The 20,538-nt window shown below is 36.0% G+C and overlaps 1 protein-coding gene across 4 annotated transcripts in view; it reads left to right on the top strand.

The window, feature by feature from the left end:
* Rbl1 (RB transcriptional corepressor like 1) overlaps positions 1 to 20,538 on the top strand; it is a 61,672-nt gene that overhangs the window by 8,267 nt on the left and 32,867 nt on the right. For all 4 annotated transcript variants that reach the window (XM_058575449.1, XM_058575448.1, XM_046433712.2 and 1 more), the window contains 7 exons: positions 10,836 to 11,036; positions 11,353 to 11,417; positions 11,528 to 11,656; positions 11,770 to 11,930; positions 14,074 to 14,123; positions 14,948 to 15,134; positions 16,168 to 16,334. In XM_058575449.1, the coding sequence (XP_058431432.1) occupies positions 10,836 to 11,036; positions 11,353 to 11,417; positions 11,528 to 11,656; positions 11,770 to 11,930; positions 14,074 to 14,123; positions 14,948 to 15,134; positions 16,168 to 16,334 (960 nt within the window). The remainder of the gene's footprint in view (positions 1 to 10,835; positions 11,037 to 11,352; positions 11,418 to 11,527; positions 11,657 to 11,769; positions 11,931 to 14,073; positions 14,124 to 14,947; positions 15,135 to 16,167; positions 16,335 to 20,538) is intronic.

The raw sequence follows: 20,538 nt of genomic DNA, 5'->3' as shown, positions 1-20,538 counted from the left end.
CAAATTTTAGTGGGTGTTGTTTTAGATATAAATGATTCATACAACATGTATTGTTCTGAAGTTTTTACTTTATATTTTTGAAGTCTTTCTGAAGAAACCCGTTTTTTTAAGATGTAGAATTGATATTTTCAAATTTAATTCCAACAAGTTTTAAAATTTTTTGTTTTGCATTTCTGGGGATCGAACCCATTGTTGCTCTTAGTATCTGGACCACTGAGCTGTATTACTAGCCCCTTTTTTTTCTTTAATATTTTTTAGCTGTTGATGTACCTTTATTTTTTACTTATTTATATGTGGTGCTGAGGATTAAACTCAGTGACTCACACATGCCAGGCAAGTGCTCTGCCACTGAGCCACAATCCCAGCCCCCCAGCCCTTATTTTTTATTTTGAGTCAGGATCTCACTAAGTTGTCCAGACTGGCCTCACACTTGCTATGTTCCTGCCTTATCCTCCCAAGTAGCAGGAATTACTGGCATGTAAAAAAGTGGCCAGCTAAAAAAGTGTCATATTCTTAATACCAAAGTGCATTTGATAAACAGCAACATGTTCATTCACACAAAAAGTAATCAAAAGTAATGCTATTTGTTCATTAATAATTTGAGCTTTTTCCTTGGAGTCAGGATCTCACTATATTGCACAGGCTAGTCTTGAACTCCTTACCTCAAGTAATCACCTGCAGTCAGCCTCCTGTATAGGCACATGCCACTGCAGCTGGCCAAAATTTCAACTACGAATATACTTTTTACATGATTATGTAAATTTTTATAGCTATAGGAAAATGCTCACCAAGTATTGTTAACAATTCATACTGGAAAATAATAGATGAGTATACATTATAGATACATATATGCCCAAACAGCAAATTTCTACTGAGTACTTTACCAATGTTCCAGGCATTTATTATTTGCTGTGTTTTGCATGTTTTTATTCATTTAATCTTCTCAGTAATCTCATAAAACAAGTCACATTTTACAGATGAGAAAATTGAGTGAACAAGAAGTTAAATTGCTTCCTAGAAATAATATGCCTACTAGCTGGGCCCATGGTGGTACATGCCTATAATCCCAGTGATCCTGGAGGTTTAGGCAAGAGGATCACGAGTTCAGGGCTAGCCTCAATAACGTAGGGAAGCCCTAAGCAACTTAGTGAGACTAGTCTCAAAATAAAAAATGGAAAGGGCTGGGAATGTGGCTCAGTGGTTAAGCTCCTCTGAGTTCAATCCCTGGTACAAAAAGAAGGAAAAAAAGAAATATCTACTAACTGGCATGGCCTCCAAATTTATTCTATATTACATGTGTCTGTACACAGATACTTATTAGTATGTCTCTCTCTTAAACTATGTTTAATTAGCTTCAGTTTGGAAAAAGAAAACTTAACACCAAAGCAAATTCTACCACTGTAACTCAATGGCAGAGCGCTTGCCTCGCAGGTATGAGCCCTGGGTTCGATCCTCAACACCACATAAAAATAAATAAATAAATAAAGATATTGTGTCCATCTACAACTAAAAATATATTTTTTTAAAAAAGTATCGGGCTAGGGATGTAACTCAATAGTAGAGCGCATATATTGCATGCTCAAGACCCTGGGTTCAATCCCCAGCACTGGAAAGAAAAAAGTATCATATAAAAACTCATTTGTGGGTCTGGGGATATAACTCAGTTGGTAGAGTGCTTGCCTCGCATGCATAACGCCCTGGGTTCAATCCCCAGCACCACAAAAAATAAAATAAAATAAAACACATTTGCTGCCAGGGAAGTGCGAGTGCCTGTAATCTCAGTAGCTTGGGAGGCTGAGGCAGGAGGGTCATGAGTTCAAAGCCAGCCTTAGCGAAATCGAGGCGATAAGCAACTCAGTGAGACCCTGTCTCTAAATAAAATACAAAATAGGGCTGGGGGTGTGGCTCAGTGGTCAAGTGCCCCAAGTTCAATCCCCAGTATCCCCGCAAACAACAACAACAACAAAAAAAACCTTCGTTTGCCATTAAGTATTACATTAAAAAGCAGTATCTGTTGTGCAATGTGAATTTTTATTTCACCTTAATAAAGAAGTTTTGTTTATCTCATTTTTGTAGTTGTAGGAATTTATCCACATTGTTCACAAGTTTTTTTTTAGTAACGTGATTTAAATCAAGATGACTTTTATTCATTCTTTTCATATTATAAAACTGGAATGAAAATTAGTTCATCAGAAATTTTTTTATACATTCTAATTGTAACATTCATAATATTAATTTGTTATAATTTCTTTTTTTAACTTTTGAATTCCTATTAAATTCAGTAGTGTGCCACGGTTGGAACATATGTCACATATTTACTATTTAATCAACCTAACTTCTCTGTCTATGGATTTGTCTATTCTGGATATTACATATGAATGGAATCATATAATATGTGGCATTTGTGTTGGCTTCTTTTATTTAGCATAATATTTTCAAGGTTTATCCATGTTGTAGAGATAGCAGTACTCCATTTTTTTTTTTATGACTGAATAATATTTCATTACATGGAGGTAGCACATCTTGTTTGTCTATTTTATCAATGAATGGAAGTTTGGGTTAGTTCCATCTTTTGACTTTTTTTTTTTTTTTAATTTTTTTTAGTTGTCAATAGACCTTTATTTATTTATATGCGGAGCTGAGAATCAAACCCAGTGCCTCACACATGCTACCATTGAGCTATAACCCCAGCCCCGAACCTTTTGAGTTTTATGACTAGTGCTGCTTCAAACATCTATGTACAACTTTCTCTGTGGATATATGTTTTCATTTCTTTTGTGTGTGTATATGTAGAAGTGAAATTGCTGGATCTTAAGCTGACTGTATGTTTAATCTTCTGAGAAACTGTCAGGCTGTTTTCCAAAGTGACCATTCCAGACTACATTGCCATCAGCAGTATGTGAGAGTTCAACTTTCTCCACATCCTTCCCAATACTTGTTATTATCTCTCTTTTTTATTCTGGTTATGCTAATAGATATGAAGCAATATCTCACTGCAGTTTTGATTTGAATTTTCCTGATAGCTGATGGTGTGGGGCATCTTCTCATGTCCTTATTGGAGTAGTATACTTTTTGTTACAGAATCTCAGTGAGTAGAATTGTTTTCAAAACTGTGAAGCTACTTTGCTTAGTTTTGTTTTACAGATTGCAATCAGGCTTAGAAAAGGGACCAAGAACAAAAGGAGGCTGGCTGCACAGCCAAAAGTATATCACAGAATCCATTTATCAGACACAGCTTGTATGACCAGCAGTGCTGTCCCTGTACCTTGCTGCTGTTCTTTCTCCTACTCAATGAATATTGCTATTGATTCTACTGTAAGAATTTACACTTCCTCATTTCTCTGCACCACCAAGATTCAAGATCTCAAGCAGATGTATTTGATAAGGAATTCCAAGTTATATGTGTCATCCTAACTTCCAGTGAAACTAATCCCAGAGAAAGATAAGACTCAAAAGTGGGAATTTTTTTCCCTTTTCTTTCCTGATTGCTCTGGGTAGAGTGTCAAGAACTACATTGAATACGAATTGTGACAGTGAACTCCTTTTTTTCCCCCTGATTTTAGAGGAAATGCTTTCAATTTTGTCCATTCAGGATGATGTTGCCTTTGGGTTTGTCGTACATAGTCCAAATAACGTTGAAGTAAGTTCTTTCTATCCCTAGTTTGTTCAGTTTTTAACATGAATGGGTACTGGGTTTTGTCGAAGGCTTTTTCTGCATCTGTTGAGGTGATCATGTGATTCTTGTCCCTGATTCTAATTACATGGAGAATTACATTTATTGATTCACTTATGTTGAACCAACCTTGCAAACTTGGGGTGAAACCCACTTGATCATGGTGTATAATAATAAGTGTTTTTGCATATACATCCTAATGATAAGGATTTTTGCATCTATTTTCATCGGAGATATTTGTGTACAGTTTTTTTTTTTTTTCCTTGATGTTTCTGTCTGATTTTGGTATTGGAGCAATACTGGCTTCACAGAATGTGTTTGGAAATGTTCCCTTCTTTTATTTCATGGAATAATTTGAGGAAGATTGGCATTAGTTGCCAGGCATGGTGGTATATACCTGTAATCCCAGCAGCTGGGAGGCTGAGGCCAGAGGATTGCAAGTTCAAAGCCCATCTCAGCAATTTAACAAGGCCCTAAGCAACTTAGTGAGACCCTCTCTACATAAAATATAAATAAGGGCTTGGGGTGTGGCTCAGTGATAAAGCCCCTCTGGGTTCAATCCCCAATACCCCCCACCTCTAATGGCATTAGTTTTTCTTTAAAGAACTTGGCTGAGAATCCATCTGCTCCAGGGCTTTTCTTTGTTGGAAGCCTTGTGATTGTTGCTTCGATCTCATTGCTTGATGTTGGGTCTGTTTGGGCTTCCTATATCTTTCTGGTTCTGTTTGGGTAGTTCATTTGTGTCTAGAAATTTATCAATATCTTCTAGATTTTCAAGTTTATGGAAGTATAAATTTTCAAAATAGTTCCCAATGGTCCTCTGGATTTCAGAAATGTTTGTAGTGATATCTCTAATTTTTCTGATTTGGGTCTTCTCTCTCTTTCCTTTGGTTAGTTTTGGTGATGGTTTATCAGTCTTGTTTCTTTTCAAAGAACCAATTCTTTGCTGTATTCCTTCTTTGTTTTTTTTTTTTTTTTTAATTCTCAATTTCAATTTTGGCTCTGATCTTATTTCCCGTCTTTTACTGATTTTGGAATTAATTTGTTCTTTTTTCCTAGGGTCTTTTGATGTGACATTAGATTATTTGAGATCTTTCAGATTTTTGTTGTTGTTCTTCAGTGCTATTAATTTTGTTCTTATAACTGCCTTCATACTGCCCCAGAGATTTTGATATGTTGTATTTCCATTCTTATTTGTTTTTAAGAACTTTTTAAATTTCTCCCATGACCCATTCTTTGTTCAAAAGTATATTATTATGGGCTGGGGATATAGCTCAGTTGGTATAGTGCTTGCCTGGAATGCTTAAGGTCCTATGTTCATTCCTCAGCACCCACCCCCCACACACACACACACAAAATATATATATATATATATATATATATATATATATATATATATTTTATTAAAGCCTCCCATCTTAAAGAGGGTTTGTTTTTTATCTTGTTATTGATTCCTAATTTCTTTCTATTATGATCTGTTAGGAAGCAGGGAATTATCTGTTTGTTTTTGTATTTGCTGAGACTTGCTTTGTGTCCTAAAATATGGTCTATTTTAGAGAAGATTCCATGTATACCTGAGAAGAAAGTGAATTGGGTTGTTGATGAAATATTCTTTAGATGTCCATTGGGTACATTTGATAAAGAAGTAGGATATAAGATTAACATAAATATCAATAGTGTGCTTTCTGCCCGTGGATGCCACTGAGAAAACATTATTTAAGTCTCTCTTCCTACTGCCGTCATGTCTAAAAGAGTCCCCTAAAGAGCCTGAACAGCTGTGGAAGCTATTCATCAGAAGGCTAAGCTTTGAAACAACTGATGAAGCCATTTTGAGCAACGGGGAACACTCATGGACTGTGTGGTAATGAGACCCAAACACCAAGTGCTCCAGGGGCTTTGAGTTTGTTATTTATGCCACTGTGGAGGAAGTGGGTGCAGCTATGAATGCAAGACCACACGAGGAGGATGGAAGAGTTTTGGAACCAAAAGGAGCTGTCTCAGGAGAAGATTCTCAAAGACCAGGGACCACTTAACTGTGAAAAAAGGTCTTGGTAACATTAAAAAAGACGCTGAAGAATATCACCTACAAGATTATTTTGAACGGTATGGGAAAATTGAAGTTACTGAAATCATGACTGAACCAGGCAGTGGAAAGAAGGGGGGCTTTGCTTTTGTAACTTTGGACAACCATGACTGTAGATAAGATTGTCATTCACAAATACCATACTGTGAATGGCCACAACTGTGAACTGAGGAAAGCCCTGTCAAAGCAAGAGATGGCTGGGGCTTTATCTAGCCAAAGAGGTCAAGTGGTTCTGGAAACTTTGGTGGTGGTCATGAAGGTGGTTTTAGTGGAAATGACAATTTTGGTAGTGGAGGAAACTAGTGGTCATAGTGGCTTTGGTGACAGCCGTGGTGGTGTTGGTGGATATGATGGCAGCAGGGAAGACTACAATGGATTTATTAATGACGGAAGCAGTTTTGGAGTTGGTAGAAGCTCTGATGATTTTGGCAATTACAACAATCAGCCATCAAATTTTGGACCCATGAAGGGTGGAAACTTTGGAGGCAGAAGGTTTTAATACTGCCAGGAAACAAAGCTTAGTAGGAGAGGAGAGCCAGAGAAGTGACAGGGAAGCTACAAGTTACAACAGATTTATGAACTCAGCACAGTGGTGGCAGGTCCCAGATGCTACAAAGAAGGCATGGTTTAGACAATACTCATATGAGTGTGGGTAAAAAAAACCTCGAGGACTGTATTTGTCATTAATTGTATAAAATGTTATTTTAGTTTTGTTCTGTGGAAAGGGTAAAGCATTCCAACAAAGTACTTTAATGGAGACTTTTTTTTTTTTTTTTTTTGCACCCATGCTGTTGATTGCTAAATGTAATAGTCTGATCATGATGCTGAATAAATGTGTCTTTTTAAAAATGTGCTGAGGGCTGGGGATGGGGCTCAAGCGGTAGTGCGCTCTCCTGGCATGCGTGCGGCCCGGGTTCGATCCTCAGCACCACATACAAACAAAGATGTTGTGTCCACCGAAAACTAAAAAATAAATATTAAAATTTTCTCTCTCTCTCTTAAAAAAAAAAAATTTTTTTTTAAATGTGCTGAGTAAAGTTAGTCTCTGAAGCCACCTTGGTAAACTTCCCCAGCAGTGTGAAGTTAGAATTCATTTAGGACGATTCCAGGTTAAGAAACCCTGGTGTAGGCAGTTTCTCCTCAGACCCTTCTCCTGTCCACTCTGTGGTCTGATCCAGTTCCGCCCAAGGGTGAGTCTCAAATAAAGCCTTGTTTAGCCATCTTTTTAAATCTGCCTCCTTTGGTCGCCACCCGCCTTGCCTGATCTCACAACCCCTTTTTAAATAAACCCTGCTTCATAAAAAAAGAAGAAACCTTGGTGTAGTTGTTGTGACCTTCTGAAGGTCACCATTGAAAGGGTCACCCAAGCACAATCATGGAATTATTTGGTTATAAAAATGATTGTTGGCACATCCTCTGCAATATCTAAATTGAATAATAGTACCAGGTAAATAATAGATGGGAATAAAGCTTATGTATCATCATGTGTAATCAATAATGATTTAATTCTCTTGAGAAAAAAATATCAATAGTTTTCTATATATCAGTAATAAATCTGCTAGGAAATCTGGAAAACTTTTTCATCCACAATAACCTACAAAACAATAAAACATGGGAATAATTCTAGTCAAGGAGGTGAAAGACTTTTCTCTTTTTCCCCTACATTTTTTATTGGTGCATTATAGTACAAACTGATGGGATTTGTTGTGACATATTTGTACATGCACACAATAAACACTTCTATGATGAAAACTATAGAACACTGAAGAATAAAATTTGAAGAAGACCTTAGAAGATGAAATATCCTCCTTTCATGTTCTTGAATAGACAAAATTAATAATTGTTAAATTGACTATATTACCAAAAATGATGTACAGATTCAGTGCAATCTCCATCAAAATACCAATGAAATTCTCCACAGAACTAGAAAAAAAGTTCCTAAAATTCATATAGAAGAATAAAAGACCAAGAATAGCCAAAACAATACTGAGCAAGAAGAATGATACTGGAGGCATCACAATGCCTGATCTCAGATTATACTAGAGCCATAGTAACAGAAACAACATGGTGGTGGCATCAAAACAGATTAGACCAGTGGAATAGATGACAAAGACAAACCCACATAGGTACAATTATCTGATACTCTGACAAAGTTACCAAAATATACACTGAAGAAAGGATAGCCTTTTTAACAAATGGTGGATATCCATATGTAGAAGAATGAAATTAGATTCCCATCTCTCACCCTGCACAAAAGTCAACTCAAAGTGGATCAAAGACCTAATAGTTAGACCAGACTTTGCAACTGCTAGAAGAAAATATAGGGTCAGCACTCCCATCATATAGGTGTAGGCACCAACTTCTTTAATGAGACCCCTAAAATTCAAGAAATAAAATCAAGAATCAATAAGTAGGATGCCATCAAATTAAAAAGCTTGTATGCAGCAAAGGAAATAAGAACATGAAAAGAGAGCCTACAGAATGGGAGAAAGTCTTCACTAGCTACTCCTCTAACAGGAAATTAATATCTAGAATATACAAAAAATCAAAACTTAACACCCCAAAAACCCAAATAACATAATTAATAACTAAACAGACATTTCTCCAGAAATACAGATAAGTGGAAAAAATGATTGACCTTTTTAGCATTGGGAAAATGCAAATCAAAACTACTTTGAGGGGCAGGGGTTGTGGTTCAGTGGTAGAGCGCTTGCCTAGCATGCGTGAGGCATTGGATTCGATTCTCAGCACCACATATAAATAAATGAATAAAACAAAGGTCCATCCACAACTATAAAATTTTTCAAAAAAACTACATTGAGATTTCATCTCACTCCAGTTAGAATGGCAGTCATCAAGAATACAAAAAATAGTCAGGTGCAATGATGCACGCTTGTAATCCCAGCATCTCAGGAGGCTGAGGTAGGAGGATCACGAGTTCAAAGCCAGCCTCAGCAAAAGTGAGGCACTAAGCGACTCAGTGAGACCCTGTCTCAAAAATACAAAATAGGGCTGGGATGTGGCTCAGTGTTTGAGCTCTGAGTTCAGTCCCTGTTACCAAATAATAATAATAATAATAAATGCTGGTGAGATTGTATGTAAAAAGGTATGCTTATACATTGTTGGTGGGACTGAAAATTAGTATAAGCACTTTGGAAAGCAATTTGGGTAATTCCTCAAAAGCTAAGAGTAGAACTATCATCTGACCCATCTACCCTACTTCTTGGTATTTATCCAAAAGAACTAAAATCAAAATACTGGAGTGATACAGACATATCAATCTTTAAGGCAGTGCTACTTACAATAACCAAGTTTTGGAACCCGTCCAAGTGTCCGTCAGCAGATGAATGGATAGAGAAAATATATATGCACACAATGGAGTTTTACTCAGCCATAAAGAAGTATGGAATTATGACATTTGCTGATAAATGGACAGAACTGAAGCATATTATGCTGAGTTAAATAAGCCAGACACAGAAAGTCAAAGGTGGAATGTTTTCTCTTGAATATGGAAAGTAGAGTGAAAAAAGGAAAAAGAGGGGCAGGGAGATCCCATGAAAATAGAAGAGACCAGTGTAGTAGAGAAAGGGGTTGGTGAGGAGGCAGGAGGAACAGAGGAATGAATAACTACAGAAAAAAATTGACCAAATTGTCCTGTGTACATATATGAGTATACCACGGTGAGTTCCACCTTTATCTATAAAGCACCAACTTAAAAAACAATAAATAAGTAAATAGAAGGAAGACAAGTAAAGTAGAGGAATAGGAACAAGGGGAGAGAAAGTGGAGTTCTAGGGATTGACATGGAGCAAATTATGTATGAATGCATATATGAAACCCACTGTTATATGTAACTATAATGCACTAATACAGACATTTTTTTTTTTAAATGGGAAATTTCTCAAAGAAAAGTACTTCACATGCTGAGGATCCTTTCCCCTCACTCCACTCACTCATTAGTCTATAGGGACTAATTTGTGAGCCAAAAAAAGTTTAGTAATTTGACGATTATTTTGTTATTGGTAAGAATCTTTCAGATCTCAGATTTTAGCAATGTACAGAGTTTGAATATCTGTGGCCAATTAGCTGTTGATATCTTCTATTAGATTTTTAAAATTACAAGTATTATTCTATATATAATGCTAGACACTCAATTGAGCTGACACTAAACATTTTCAAACTAAGATTATACTAACATAGGGATTGTACCCATAAATGGATAGGTCAGGAAGGTGGGGTAATAGTCTATTAAGTGATTTTCCGAGTACATATCTACCTACTTTATTTCAGGGGTGGAACCACACATTAGAACTCAAAACACTTGAATTTTACTACTTACCTATAATAGTCCGGTGCTTTGTGATTTTATTATATATATATATATATATATATATATATATATATATATATTTTTTTTTTTTTTGTATTGAAGATTGAACCCCAGTAGTGTTTACCCCTGAGCCACATCCCCAGGCCTTTTTTATTTTATTTTTTTAATTTCAAGACAGGATCTTAGTAAGTTACTTAGAACCTCACTCAGTTACACAGGCTAACTTCAAACTTGCAATCCGCCTGCCTCAGCCTCCCAAGTTGCAAAAAGTCTTGATCTTCATACTAATTTTGTAAACCTACCAATCTGTTAATTAACATTTACTTTGTAATTTATATGCAGAGCATTATTTAGTTGCTGGAGAGAATAAAAGAAGTAGATAGATGTTCTCACTGTCTGCATAGAAGACACTGTTGACTAACTCAAAATCTACATCCCATGAGCTGGGGTTGTGGCTCAGTGGTAGAGTGCTTGCTCATGAGGCACTGGGTTCAAGCCTCAGCACCATATAAAGATAAGTAAAATGAAGATATTGTGGCTATCTACAACTAAAAAAAAATTTTTTTAAAAATCTATATCCCACAGTAATCCTTGAAACCAAATTTCATGGCACTTGGGAGTAAAGGTTTTTATTGTTTATTTTTTAATAGTTTCAGGTTTTTAAATAGAAATTCTTAGTCATAAATAGAATTGTTTTCAATCCATTATATGAACTAATTTTAAAGTTGCCTTTTTTTCTCTATTTTTAGTTTAATACAGTTTTTTAGTAAAATGAAGAAGTGGATGGACATGTCAAATCTGCCACAAGAATTTCGTGAACGTATAGAAAGGCTAGAGAGAAATTTTGAAGTGTCTACTGTAATTTTTAAAAAATTTGAGCCAATATTTTTAGATATATTTCAAAATCCATATGAAGAGCTACCAAAGTTACCACGAAGCAGGAAGCAGAGGTGAGACCCTTAATTCTTATGTAATTGATGTAAAGATTACTATAATAACATGTTAGGAAAGTTTACCCTTTCAAAAGTCTGCATTTTACCAAAAGTATCCATGTGCAAAGACTTATTATTTCTTTTTAAATCCATGTATCCATAACTGGAAATTCATGGTAGTACTTTTACATATTTTTCTATATTGTGAATGGAATTTTACATGTATTTTGACCTTAGTATATATGTATATATGCTATTTCAAAAAAATGATTCTCGGTATCAGACAAAAAACCAAACACAAAAAAAAATCACTTTTTTTTTTTTCTCTTTGTAGGAGGATTCCTTGCAGTGTTAAGGATCTCTTTAATTTCTGTTGGACACTCTTTGTTTATACTAAGGGTAAGGTGACACAGTGGTTTTATATTTCTTCCATGAGAACTTTGGTATATTTGACATGAGAGGTATCTGGTTTTTTTTTTTTTGTCTTTTTTTTTTTTTTTCTTATAAAGGTAATTTTCGTATGATTGGGGACGATTTAGTAAACTCTTATCATTTACTTCTGTGCTGCTTGGATCTGATTTTTGCCAATGCCATTATGTGCCCCAATAGACGAGACTTGCTAAATCCATCTTTTAAAGGTAAGGTCTTTTCCTTTTTTGAAAACTAATTGCTACTTTTTGGAAAAAGAGTTTTAACACTTAACTGTTTCTGCCCCCTTTTCCCCGCTTCTCTTCATACTTCATCAAACCAGGTTTACCATCTGATCTCCATACTGCTGATTTCCGGGCTTCTGAAGAGCCTCTCTGCATTATTGCTGTACTATGTGAACTACATGATGGACTTTTAGTAGAAGCAAAAGGAATAAAGGAGCACTACTTTAAACCATATATCTCAAAACTCTTTGATAGGAAGGTACCGTACTTATTATTAAATGACTAAGCTGTTTAGGGTTCAGCAGCAGTCTCAAAGAAAAAAGTGTTCTCACTTTTGTAGGACTCAGGGTCAAGATTCCCACATTTTAGTCTTTGCTGTGATGCACAGTTGCCCTCTGGTCTTTTTTTTTTTTTTTTTTTTTTTGATAGTTTTAGTTGTAGATAGACACAGTACTTTTATTTACTTTTATGTGGTGCTGAGGATCGAACCCAGTGTCTCACACATGCTAGGCAAGCCCTATACCACTGAGCTACAACCCTAGCCCCTGCCCTCTGGTCTTGTGTGATATGACAGACTGAGCTTTTGAAAAATGTACTGTCAATTAAGCCACTGTCAGGAACAACTCTAGCAGATTTTGCTAAAAAAAAATTCTGAAGAATAGATTATCAGAGTTGGCGTGATAAAAGATTTATAAAATACAGGAAGTCAGAGTAAACTGACTGATTTTACTGCCATAATTTGAATAACCACTGTTACTCAAAGTAGCATAATATGTAACAACTATCTCTTTAATTCCAGTAAATAGACAGAAAATCTGGTATATTTTAGAGCCATCTGTAGGCCACGTACCTATATGCATTCTGGAGTATTTTTCTTCACTAACTCGACTTAGTTATTAACTTAGCTAATTTTATACTTTTAAATTAGCTTCTTTGGGGAAGAATCTCAGTTTCTTATTTCTCCAACATCAAGCCACTATATAAAATCACAAGTTAGACTTTGTGATTTGTTTTTGAGGAAATGAGGTATTTGAATTAAGACATCTCTGTGGTCCTCCACTTTATGTGTATAATGAGATTTTCATTTTTTTAAAGCATGAAGTCTTCCTTAACTGGCTCTTCTTCCTCACATATACTTTCATCATTTAGCCTTAGCTTTCATCCATATGTTATAGCCCCTTGTCTCTGTGTTAAATACTCCAGCAAAGTATACTTTTAAAGGAACCAGGGATTACGTCTAGTAGGCTCCACAGGAGCAGTACACTAGTGCCCCTACGTACAATGACATTACATTATGGTTTGTCTGGACTATCTGGTGTTTGGCTGTGTCTTGGCATAATTATTATGGCACCTCCTTTCATTCCAAAAGTGAAACCATCATCCAAACTATTATGCTTTTTGGATGATGGGCCTCCTGATCTTGGGTCACATGTTTTGTTTGACCTTTGTACAATTTTGTTTTTATTTTGTTCAATTTTTAATTTAAATATTAAGACCTTTTATATGAAAAGCAAATCAGAAACTAGGTCAATACTGTGTTAAAATTTCTACATGGCTAGCTGTCATCAAATTAAATGATGGCCACCACTTTTCGGTTAGGTAGTGTGTGTTCAGCTCTCTATTCATCTATATTGAACCCTGATTCTTGAAGGCATCTGAGCTTGCAGACTCTCATGTATAGAAATTTTTAGGGTGGTTACAGAAAATATTAATAACAATGTAGTTTTCCTTTCTTACCAGCAAGAGGACCTGTATTTCTTTTGAATCTTTTACTCACTTGAAACACTTAATCATCAATAAATGTTAATTTCCAGTCTCATAATCAGTGATTAAGAATAGACAGCTTTCATCAGAATCACTCAAGGAGTTTGTCAGAAATACCACCTTAGCTGAGATATTAAAGTCTATCCATCTCCATTTATAACAGGTTTTCCCCTAAGTGATTCTTTTTTTTTTTAATGTGCATTTTAGTTGTAGGTGAACATAATACCATTATTTTATTTTTATGTGGTGCTGAGGATCGAACCCAGTGCCTTACGCATGCCAGGTGAGTGCTCTATCTCTGAGCCACAGCCCCATCCCCCACTAAGTGATTCTTATATCGCTGCATTTTGGAAAGCACTGCCATAGATTAACCTCAAAGTATTTTCAAAACTTATTTACTTATTTACTTACCTATTTATTATTTATTTTACAGTGCTAGAGATAAAATTTGACTTTAAATTTTTAAAAACCATTTTATTTGCTTACTTAGTAGGTCTTACTGCTCCAAAAGAAATGTTTGGTAATTCTCTTTGTGGGTATGGCATATTATTGTGAAGATTTAGAGAGATTTTATGTTTTTTAAATGTTAAAAATATTTCATTTTATTATATGATGTACAATTTTTTTTTTCTTCACAGATTTTAAAAGGAGAATGCCTCTTGGACCTTTCCAGTTTTACTGATAATAGGTAAGTATCTAGCACTAATGGTGTTGGGCATGTGACAGCCTGACAGTGATATCAGAGCTGTGAAAATTTGTCAAGTGAAACATTATATATCAAGGTCACCTTCAGAATCAAATTCCTTCTGTTTTAATAGCACTGAATGGTGGTATCACTAAGCCTTTCTGACTTTAAGTACATTTAAGAACCATTGACATTTGAAACAGTTGTACTCTGCCGAGAACCTCATGAATGAGCCCATGACTTCCATATCTGATTTTACATTCTTTCATTAATCAATGTTAGCAAATTCAGAATGACCACATTTCAAAGTCTCTGTTTCTTCAGTGATCAGATATTCTTTATTTTTCTTTTAATATTTTTAGTAGTAGATGGACATAACTTTTATTTTATTTATTTATTTGCTTATTTTTTATTTTTATGTGGTGCCGAGGATCAAACCCAGTGCCTCTCACATGCTAGGCAAGCATGCTACCACTGAGCCACAACCCAAGTTCCAGATATTTTTTTTTTCTTTACCTAGCTTCATTTAGCTTCAACTGGTTTACAGATTAAGTATATATTCTCTTTCCACACTTTTTTAAAATTAATTTATTGCAAAGTTAATAAAACCCGAGAAGTTATTAGCTTTCCCAAGCTATGAACTTAAGGATAAATCTATCCTTAAGATTAGATAATCAAGGTTGGGGATTTAGCGCAGTGGCAGAGCTCTTGCCTAACATGCAGAAGGCTCTGAGTTCAGTCATTGGCCCTGGGCGGGTTGGGGGGACTAGATAATACATTGTATAACTTAGTTTTATTCTAGCAACTTAAAATAATTCTCTTTCCAGCAAAGCAGTGAACAAAGAGTATGAAGAATATGTTCTAACTGTTGGTGACTTTGATGAGAGGATCTTTTTGGGAGCAGATGCAGAAGAGGAAATTGGAACACCTCGAAAGTTCACTGGTGACACCCCATTGGGGAAACTGACAGCACAGGCTAATGTGGAGTATAACCTTCAACAGCATTTTGAAAAAGTAATATAACCTAGCCTGATCTCAGTCTTGAATGATCTTTTTCTTTCTCTGTGTGATTCTACTAACAGCAGAAGCATCTTTCAAGTTAAATCTTGAATTTCTTCTACTAATTCATATTTCCCATGAAAGCCTTAAAAGGTAATTTTAAAAACTATGACATTTAATATTTTTACCTTGTTTCTTGCTGTTAATCATATTTTGAATATTTTCCCAGCATACCTGGGTTTATCATTACATTGTGTGGTCTTTTGACATAAAGAGAAATTTATGCTTTCTTACCATTTTTTTCTTTGCTTCAGCTTAGCCTCTGTCACATTGCTTTAAAGTTTTATTTACTTTCCTACCTATGATACAAACATGCTTTTCTCTGATTTTAACTGTATAACTCTAGAAATGATTGTTAATTCTGTAATTATGTGTAAAATGGGTAGGAAGATAAAGTCTAAGGGAAAATTCAGTCATCTAGAAGATTGAAACCTGTTTTAATCCAAACTCTACTATTAACTTTGTTTTTTAAGAACAAAAGTTTTCTTATTCAGGACAGTTGTCAAGTTGACAGTTAATATTTTTCTTAGCTTAAACAAATTTTTTAACTTCTATACCTGTTTCCTCACATATAAAATTAAAATATGTGAATGTTCTGGACTGGGGTTGTGGCTCAGTGATAGAGCACTCACCTAGCACAGGCAAGGCCCTGGGTTCAATCCTCAGCACGACATAAAAATAAATAAAATAAAGGTATTGTGTACAACTATAAATAATTTTTAAAAATATGCATAGGTTCTATTTCAAATGAGTTTTATGAAGATAAAATGTTATAGAAAGTGCTTTGAAAAAGTATTATTCAAATGTATAATTCAAACTCAGACATTGTTAGCATAGTATGGCTAAAAATTTGGTGGGTAAGCAAAAAAAGCAGGAAAAGTAAGCCACTACTAAATATGAATAATAAAGATGGCATATGTACTGAATTAAACATAATAAGGAAGAAAGTAACTTTTTAATCTCACAGGTTGTTTTTTTTTTTTTACAGAAAAGAACATTTGCACCTTCTACCCCACTGACAGGACGGCGATATTTACGAGAAAAAGAAGCCATTATTACTCCTGTTGCTTCAGCTACCCAAAGTGTGAGCCGTTTGCAGAGTACTGTGGCTGGACTTAAAAATGCACCAAGTGAACAACTTATAAATATTTTTGAGTGAGTACCATACTATGATTTTTCTAAATGTCTTTTTAAAAATTAAATTCTTTATTCCGTTCTGTTTTTAGTATAGTCAGAGATGGCAAATATACCTCTGGCACCTTTTTCTGTATCATTTCAGTCTGAAAATATCTTAACCTAAAACCAGATAGTTACCTACTGAAAATTTCATATAAATATAGTGAGGCCCCGTGGTGCATGTGTGTAATCCCAGCTACCAGGGAGGTCAAAGCAGGAGGATTGCAAATTTGATGTCAGTCAGGATAAATTAGCAAGACCCTATCTTAAACTAAAAATTTTTGGACTGGGGATTTAGCTCAGTGGTAGAGCATTTGTCTAGCATTTATAAGTTTCTGGATTCAATCTCCAGTACTCCCCATCCCTCCCAAAAATAAATAATTAAACATTTTTAAGAAGAACTGAGGGGGCTGGGGATGTGGCTCAAGCGGTAGCGCGCTCGCCTGGCATGCATGCGGCCCGGGTTCGATCCTCAGTACCACATACCAACAAAGATGTTGTGTCCGCCAATAACTAAAAAATAAATATTAAAAAAAAAATTCTCTCTCTCTCTCTCTCCCCCCTCTCTCTTAAAAAAAAAAAAAAAAAGAAGAAGAACTGAGGGGCTGGGTTATAGCTCAGCAGTACAGTGCTTGCCTTACATGTGAAGCACTGGGTTCGATCCTCAGCACCGCATAAAAATAAATAAAATAAAGATATTGTGTCCATCTTTTTTTTTTTTTAGTTTTAGGTGGACACAATATCTTTATTTTTATTTTTATGCGGTGCTGAGAATCGAACCCAGTGCCTCACTCATGCCAGGCGAGCACGCTACCTCTTGAGAAGAACAACAACAACTGAGGATATAGCTTAATGATAGAGTACTTATCTAGCATCTATCAAAAACAACAACAAAACTATATGTTTATATATTTATATCAGTATACATGTGTGTATAAATATTATTTCATGGGATTATAGAATTTTTTTTAAGAGAGAGAGATGAAGTGAGAGAGAGAGAGAATTTTTTAATATTTATTTTTTAGTTTTCGGCGGACACAACATCTTTGTTTGTATGTGGTGCTGAGGATCGAACCCGGGCCGCATGCATGCCAGGCGAGCGTGCTACCGCTTGAGCCACATCTCCAGCCCGGGATTATAGAATTTGAAGTATATCTTTTTAAATATTTTCGTTGTAGATGGACACAATACCTCGATTTTATTTATTTTATTTTTAGTTTTTAGTTTTAGGTGGACACAATATCTTTATTTTATTTTTATGTGGTGTTGAGGATCGAACCCAGTGCCCTGCGCATGCCAGGCCAGCACACTACCACTTAAGCCACATCTCCAGCCCTTTGAAGTATATCTTAAAGTTTATTTACCTCTGACATTCCACTCTTGTAACTACCTTAAGTTATATAAATTTTTAATTGACTTTAAATAGGTTCAATCTAAATGTCCACCAATGTTAAGACTGATTAGATATTGGTGGTACAGCTATAAAATGGAATTTTAGGTAAATTTTTTTAAAAAGAGAATGTTTCCTGGTAAAGATGGTAGAATGAAGCCATATCAGAGAACTTCCTTTCCTAATATCTAATGATTTGGGGACAGAATCTCATAAAAGTAGAGAACATCCCTGATTGGGTATAGGGAATCCTGGAATGGAGACATTTAACTAAATTTCAGAAGAGAAAGCAAAGCCTTGATTCTCCAACAAAAGTTTAACATAGTACCAGATGAACTCTCCCCCTTTTCCCAGACTTTCAAGTTATAGGAAAACAGAACAATCCCAGTTTCAAAATTAGCTGAGGAGATAAGATAAGCAGTTTGCAGGTAATGTAGAAAGACTGTCTCAGAGATCTGCCCTTAATAGCAGTTGGTCCATACTGAACTACCCACTAAGCTTTAGTAAATTGAAATGAAGTGTCAAGTCAACTATAAGAACATTTTGTAGCAACAAGAAAAGAAAGGAATGAAGCAGAGAATGCAGAATAACCTAGACAAATAAATGAAAAGACATCTCGTGTTGTTGGAAGACATAAAGCTGAATAATATTCATACTACCCAAAGTGATCTATAGATTCAGTGCTATCCTTATCAAAATCTCAATGGCAATTTTTGCAGACATAGGAAAAACATTCTAAAATTCATATGGAATCTCAAAGGACCACACATAGCCACAACAAGGTTGAAAAAGAATAAAGCTGGAGGCCTCATACTTCCTTATTTCAAAATATAAGCCAGGCACCGTGGCACCCACCTATAATCCCAGTGGCTCAAGAGTCTGAGGCAGAAGAATCTTGAGTTCAAAGCCAGCCTCAGCAACTTAGCGAGAGACCCTGTGTCTAATATAATATTAAAAAGGGATGGAGGGGCTGGGAATGTGGCTCAAACGGTAGCGCACTCGCCTGGCATGCGTGGGGCACTGGGTTCGATCCTTAGCTGCCGCAGTCTGGCTGGGCACAATCAGGAGCCACTTGTCAAAAGAAACTAACTTTATTTTTAGAACCACACATGCCAAACAAAACAGCCTCTCAGGAAAAACCCTCAGAGCCTCAACTGCCACCACCGGCTTTCCACAAGCCTCTCTCTCCCACAACACAAGCCTCTCTCCCCCACTCCCACAATCCTCCTGCTCTTGAGGCCGATTGGCTGGGTCACGTGGGCGGAGCCAAAAAAGTCCCCCAATGAGCAGCTCCGTGGTCTGAAAGGGCAGGGAAACAGCCCAATGAGCATCACCGCAGAGGAGCCAATCAGCTAGATGTTGCTGGGGCCGTTGTGAGCCAATCATCAGCTGGCAGCTGGAAGTTTGCTGGGGCCCCTTCGCTGTGGATCTCAACATCTCCCCCTCTCTGTTTAAACAACAAGCATGTGGCTTAGGGACCGTGCCTGCCTTAGGTTGTCCAATAGTACATATGGTCCTTTGGTACCATTGCAATTGGATCTTACCCGTCACTGACTACCGGTCCAGTATACAGCCACACCTGTGGAGACGTCTTTGTACCAGCGGGGGGGTGAGGTTCTTTGCCTCACCTCTGTTGGCCCCCAAATTTTAGCTGGACGATCATGACAAGCAGAAGGGAGGAAGATACACCAAGCCAATTGACGGCTCCTTTTGGAAAAATTGTACCACCAATGACATCATCAGCAAAAATACCCCAACACTACCACAAGTTGCTGCACCAACAGATAGTTCACAATGCATACAGGTGAGCTCACAATGTGTCCAGGCAAGTTCTGCAAGCAGTTCAGTGATGGCTATTGTAGAAGCTGTAGATTGGTTTTATCTTTGACTTCACCAGCACTGGGATGAAGATAGGAATTCTGGCAATAATGGCTAAAGAAAAAATTATGTAGCATTACAGAAGGCACTAAAAGAAAACAATTTTCTTAACAATTTACATTATCTTTAAGAGAATTATTAAATATAATGAAAAGGAAAGGTAAAAGTAAACAAACAGATCTGTTAACCTTCTTTTTTGTTTACATATTAAAACAATCCTCAACAGTTGTTTACCCAATTTAAATTAAACCATATAAATCACGTGAAAAAAAAATATTTGGATCCATTTTATCATGAGTGCTCATCATATATGATATATGGACATACGTACATTCAAACATATAACACAAAACACAAGTGTGCACACATAATATAATACATACAACACATAACATTATAGTAAAGGCCTTATAACTTTTTACAGGTGAAATCTCCATTGCAGTGCTTAAAAACTCTATAGTCAAAAAATAGAACTGATCAGCAAAACATTAACCTAGGTCTGTATGAGCTCAAAAAACAAAATAGAACTTCATGATATGGCAAAGGGCAATAATAAAATAGATATTGAAAAAAGCATCCTGGTTCTGTTGCAGATGTAAGAATAGCCAAACTGGAGTTTTGGATATCAGTTGTTATGGATTTGAGCCAGACCCCCAACTCCAGACAATTACTGGGTCAGGACCTTTCCATTGTCCTGTTAGAATATCCTTCCAAAGTACCTTGGGCTTATGCACTTTTTTTGGACACATATGCCTTTCCGCAGCACTAAGTCCTGATGAATCCAAATTTAAAAAGTTTAGAGTAAAAAGGGTTATTTTAAGTTTATCTTTGGGGAATATATACCCCTTCCCAATTCCTTCTTTTTGCTTTAATAAGTACATTTTAATAGTTTGATGAGCTCTTTCAACTATGCCT

This window comes from Marmota monax, unplaced genomic scaffold (genome assembly GCF_021218885.2).
Source record: "Marmota monax isolate L192 unplaced genomic scaffold, Marmota_monax_Labrador192_F-V1.1 WCK01_AAM20220418_F8-fsc00014, whole genome shotgun sequence".
Taxonomy (NCBI): Eukaryota; Metazoa; Chordata; class Mammalia; order Rodentia; family Sciuridae; genus Marmota; species Marmota monax.
The sequence above is the reverse complement of the archived record's forward strand: the minus strand, read 5'-3'. Positions and strand labels throughout refer to the sequence as shown.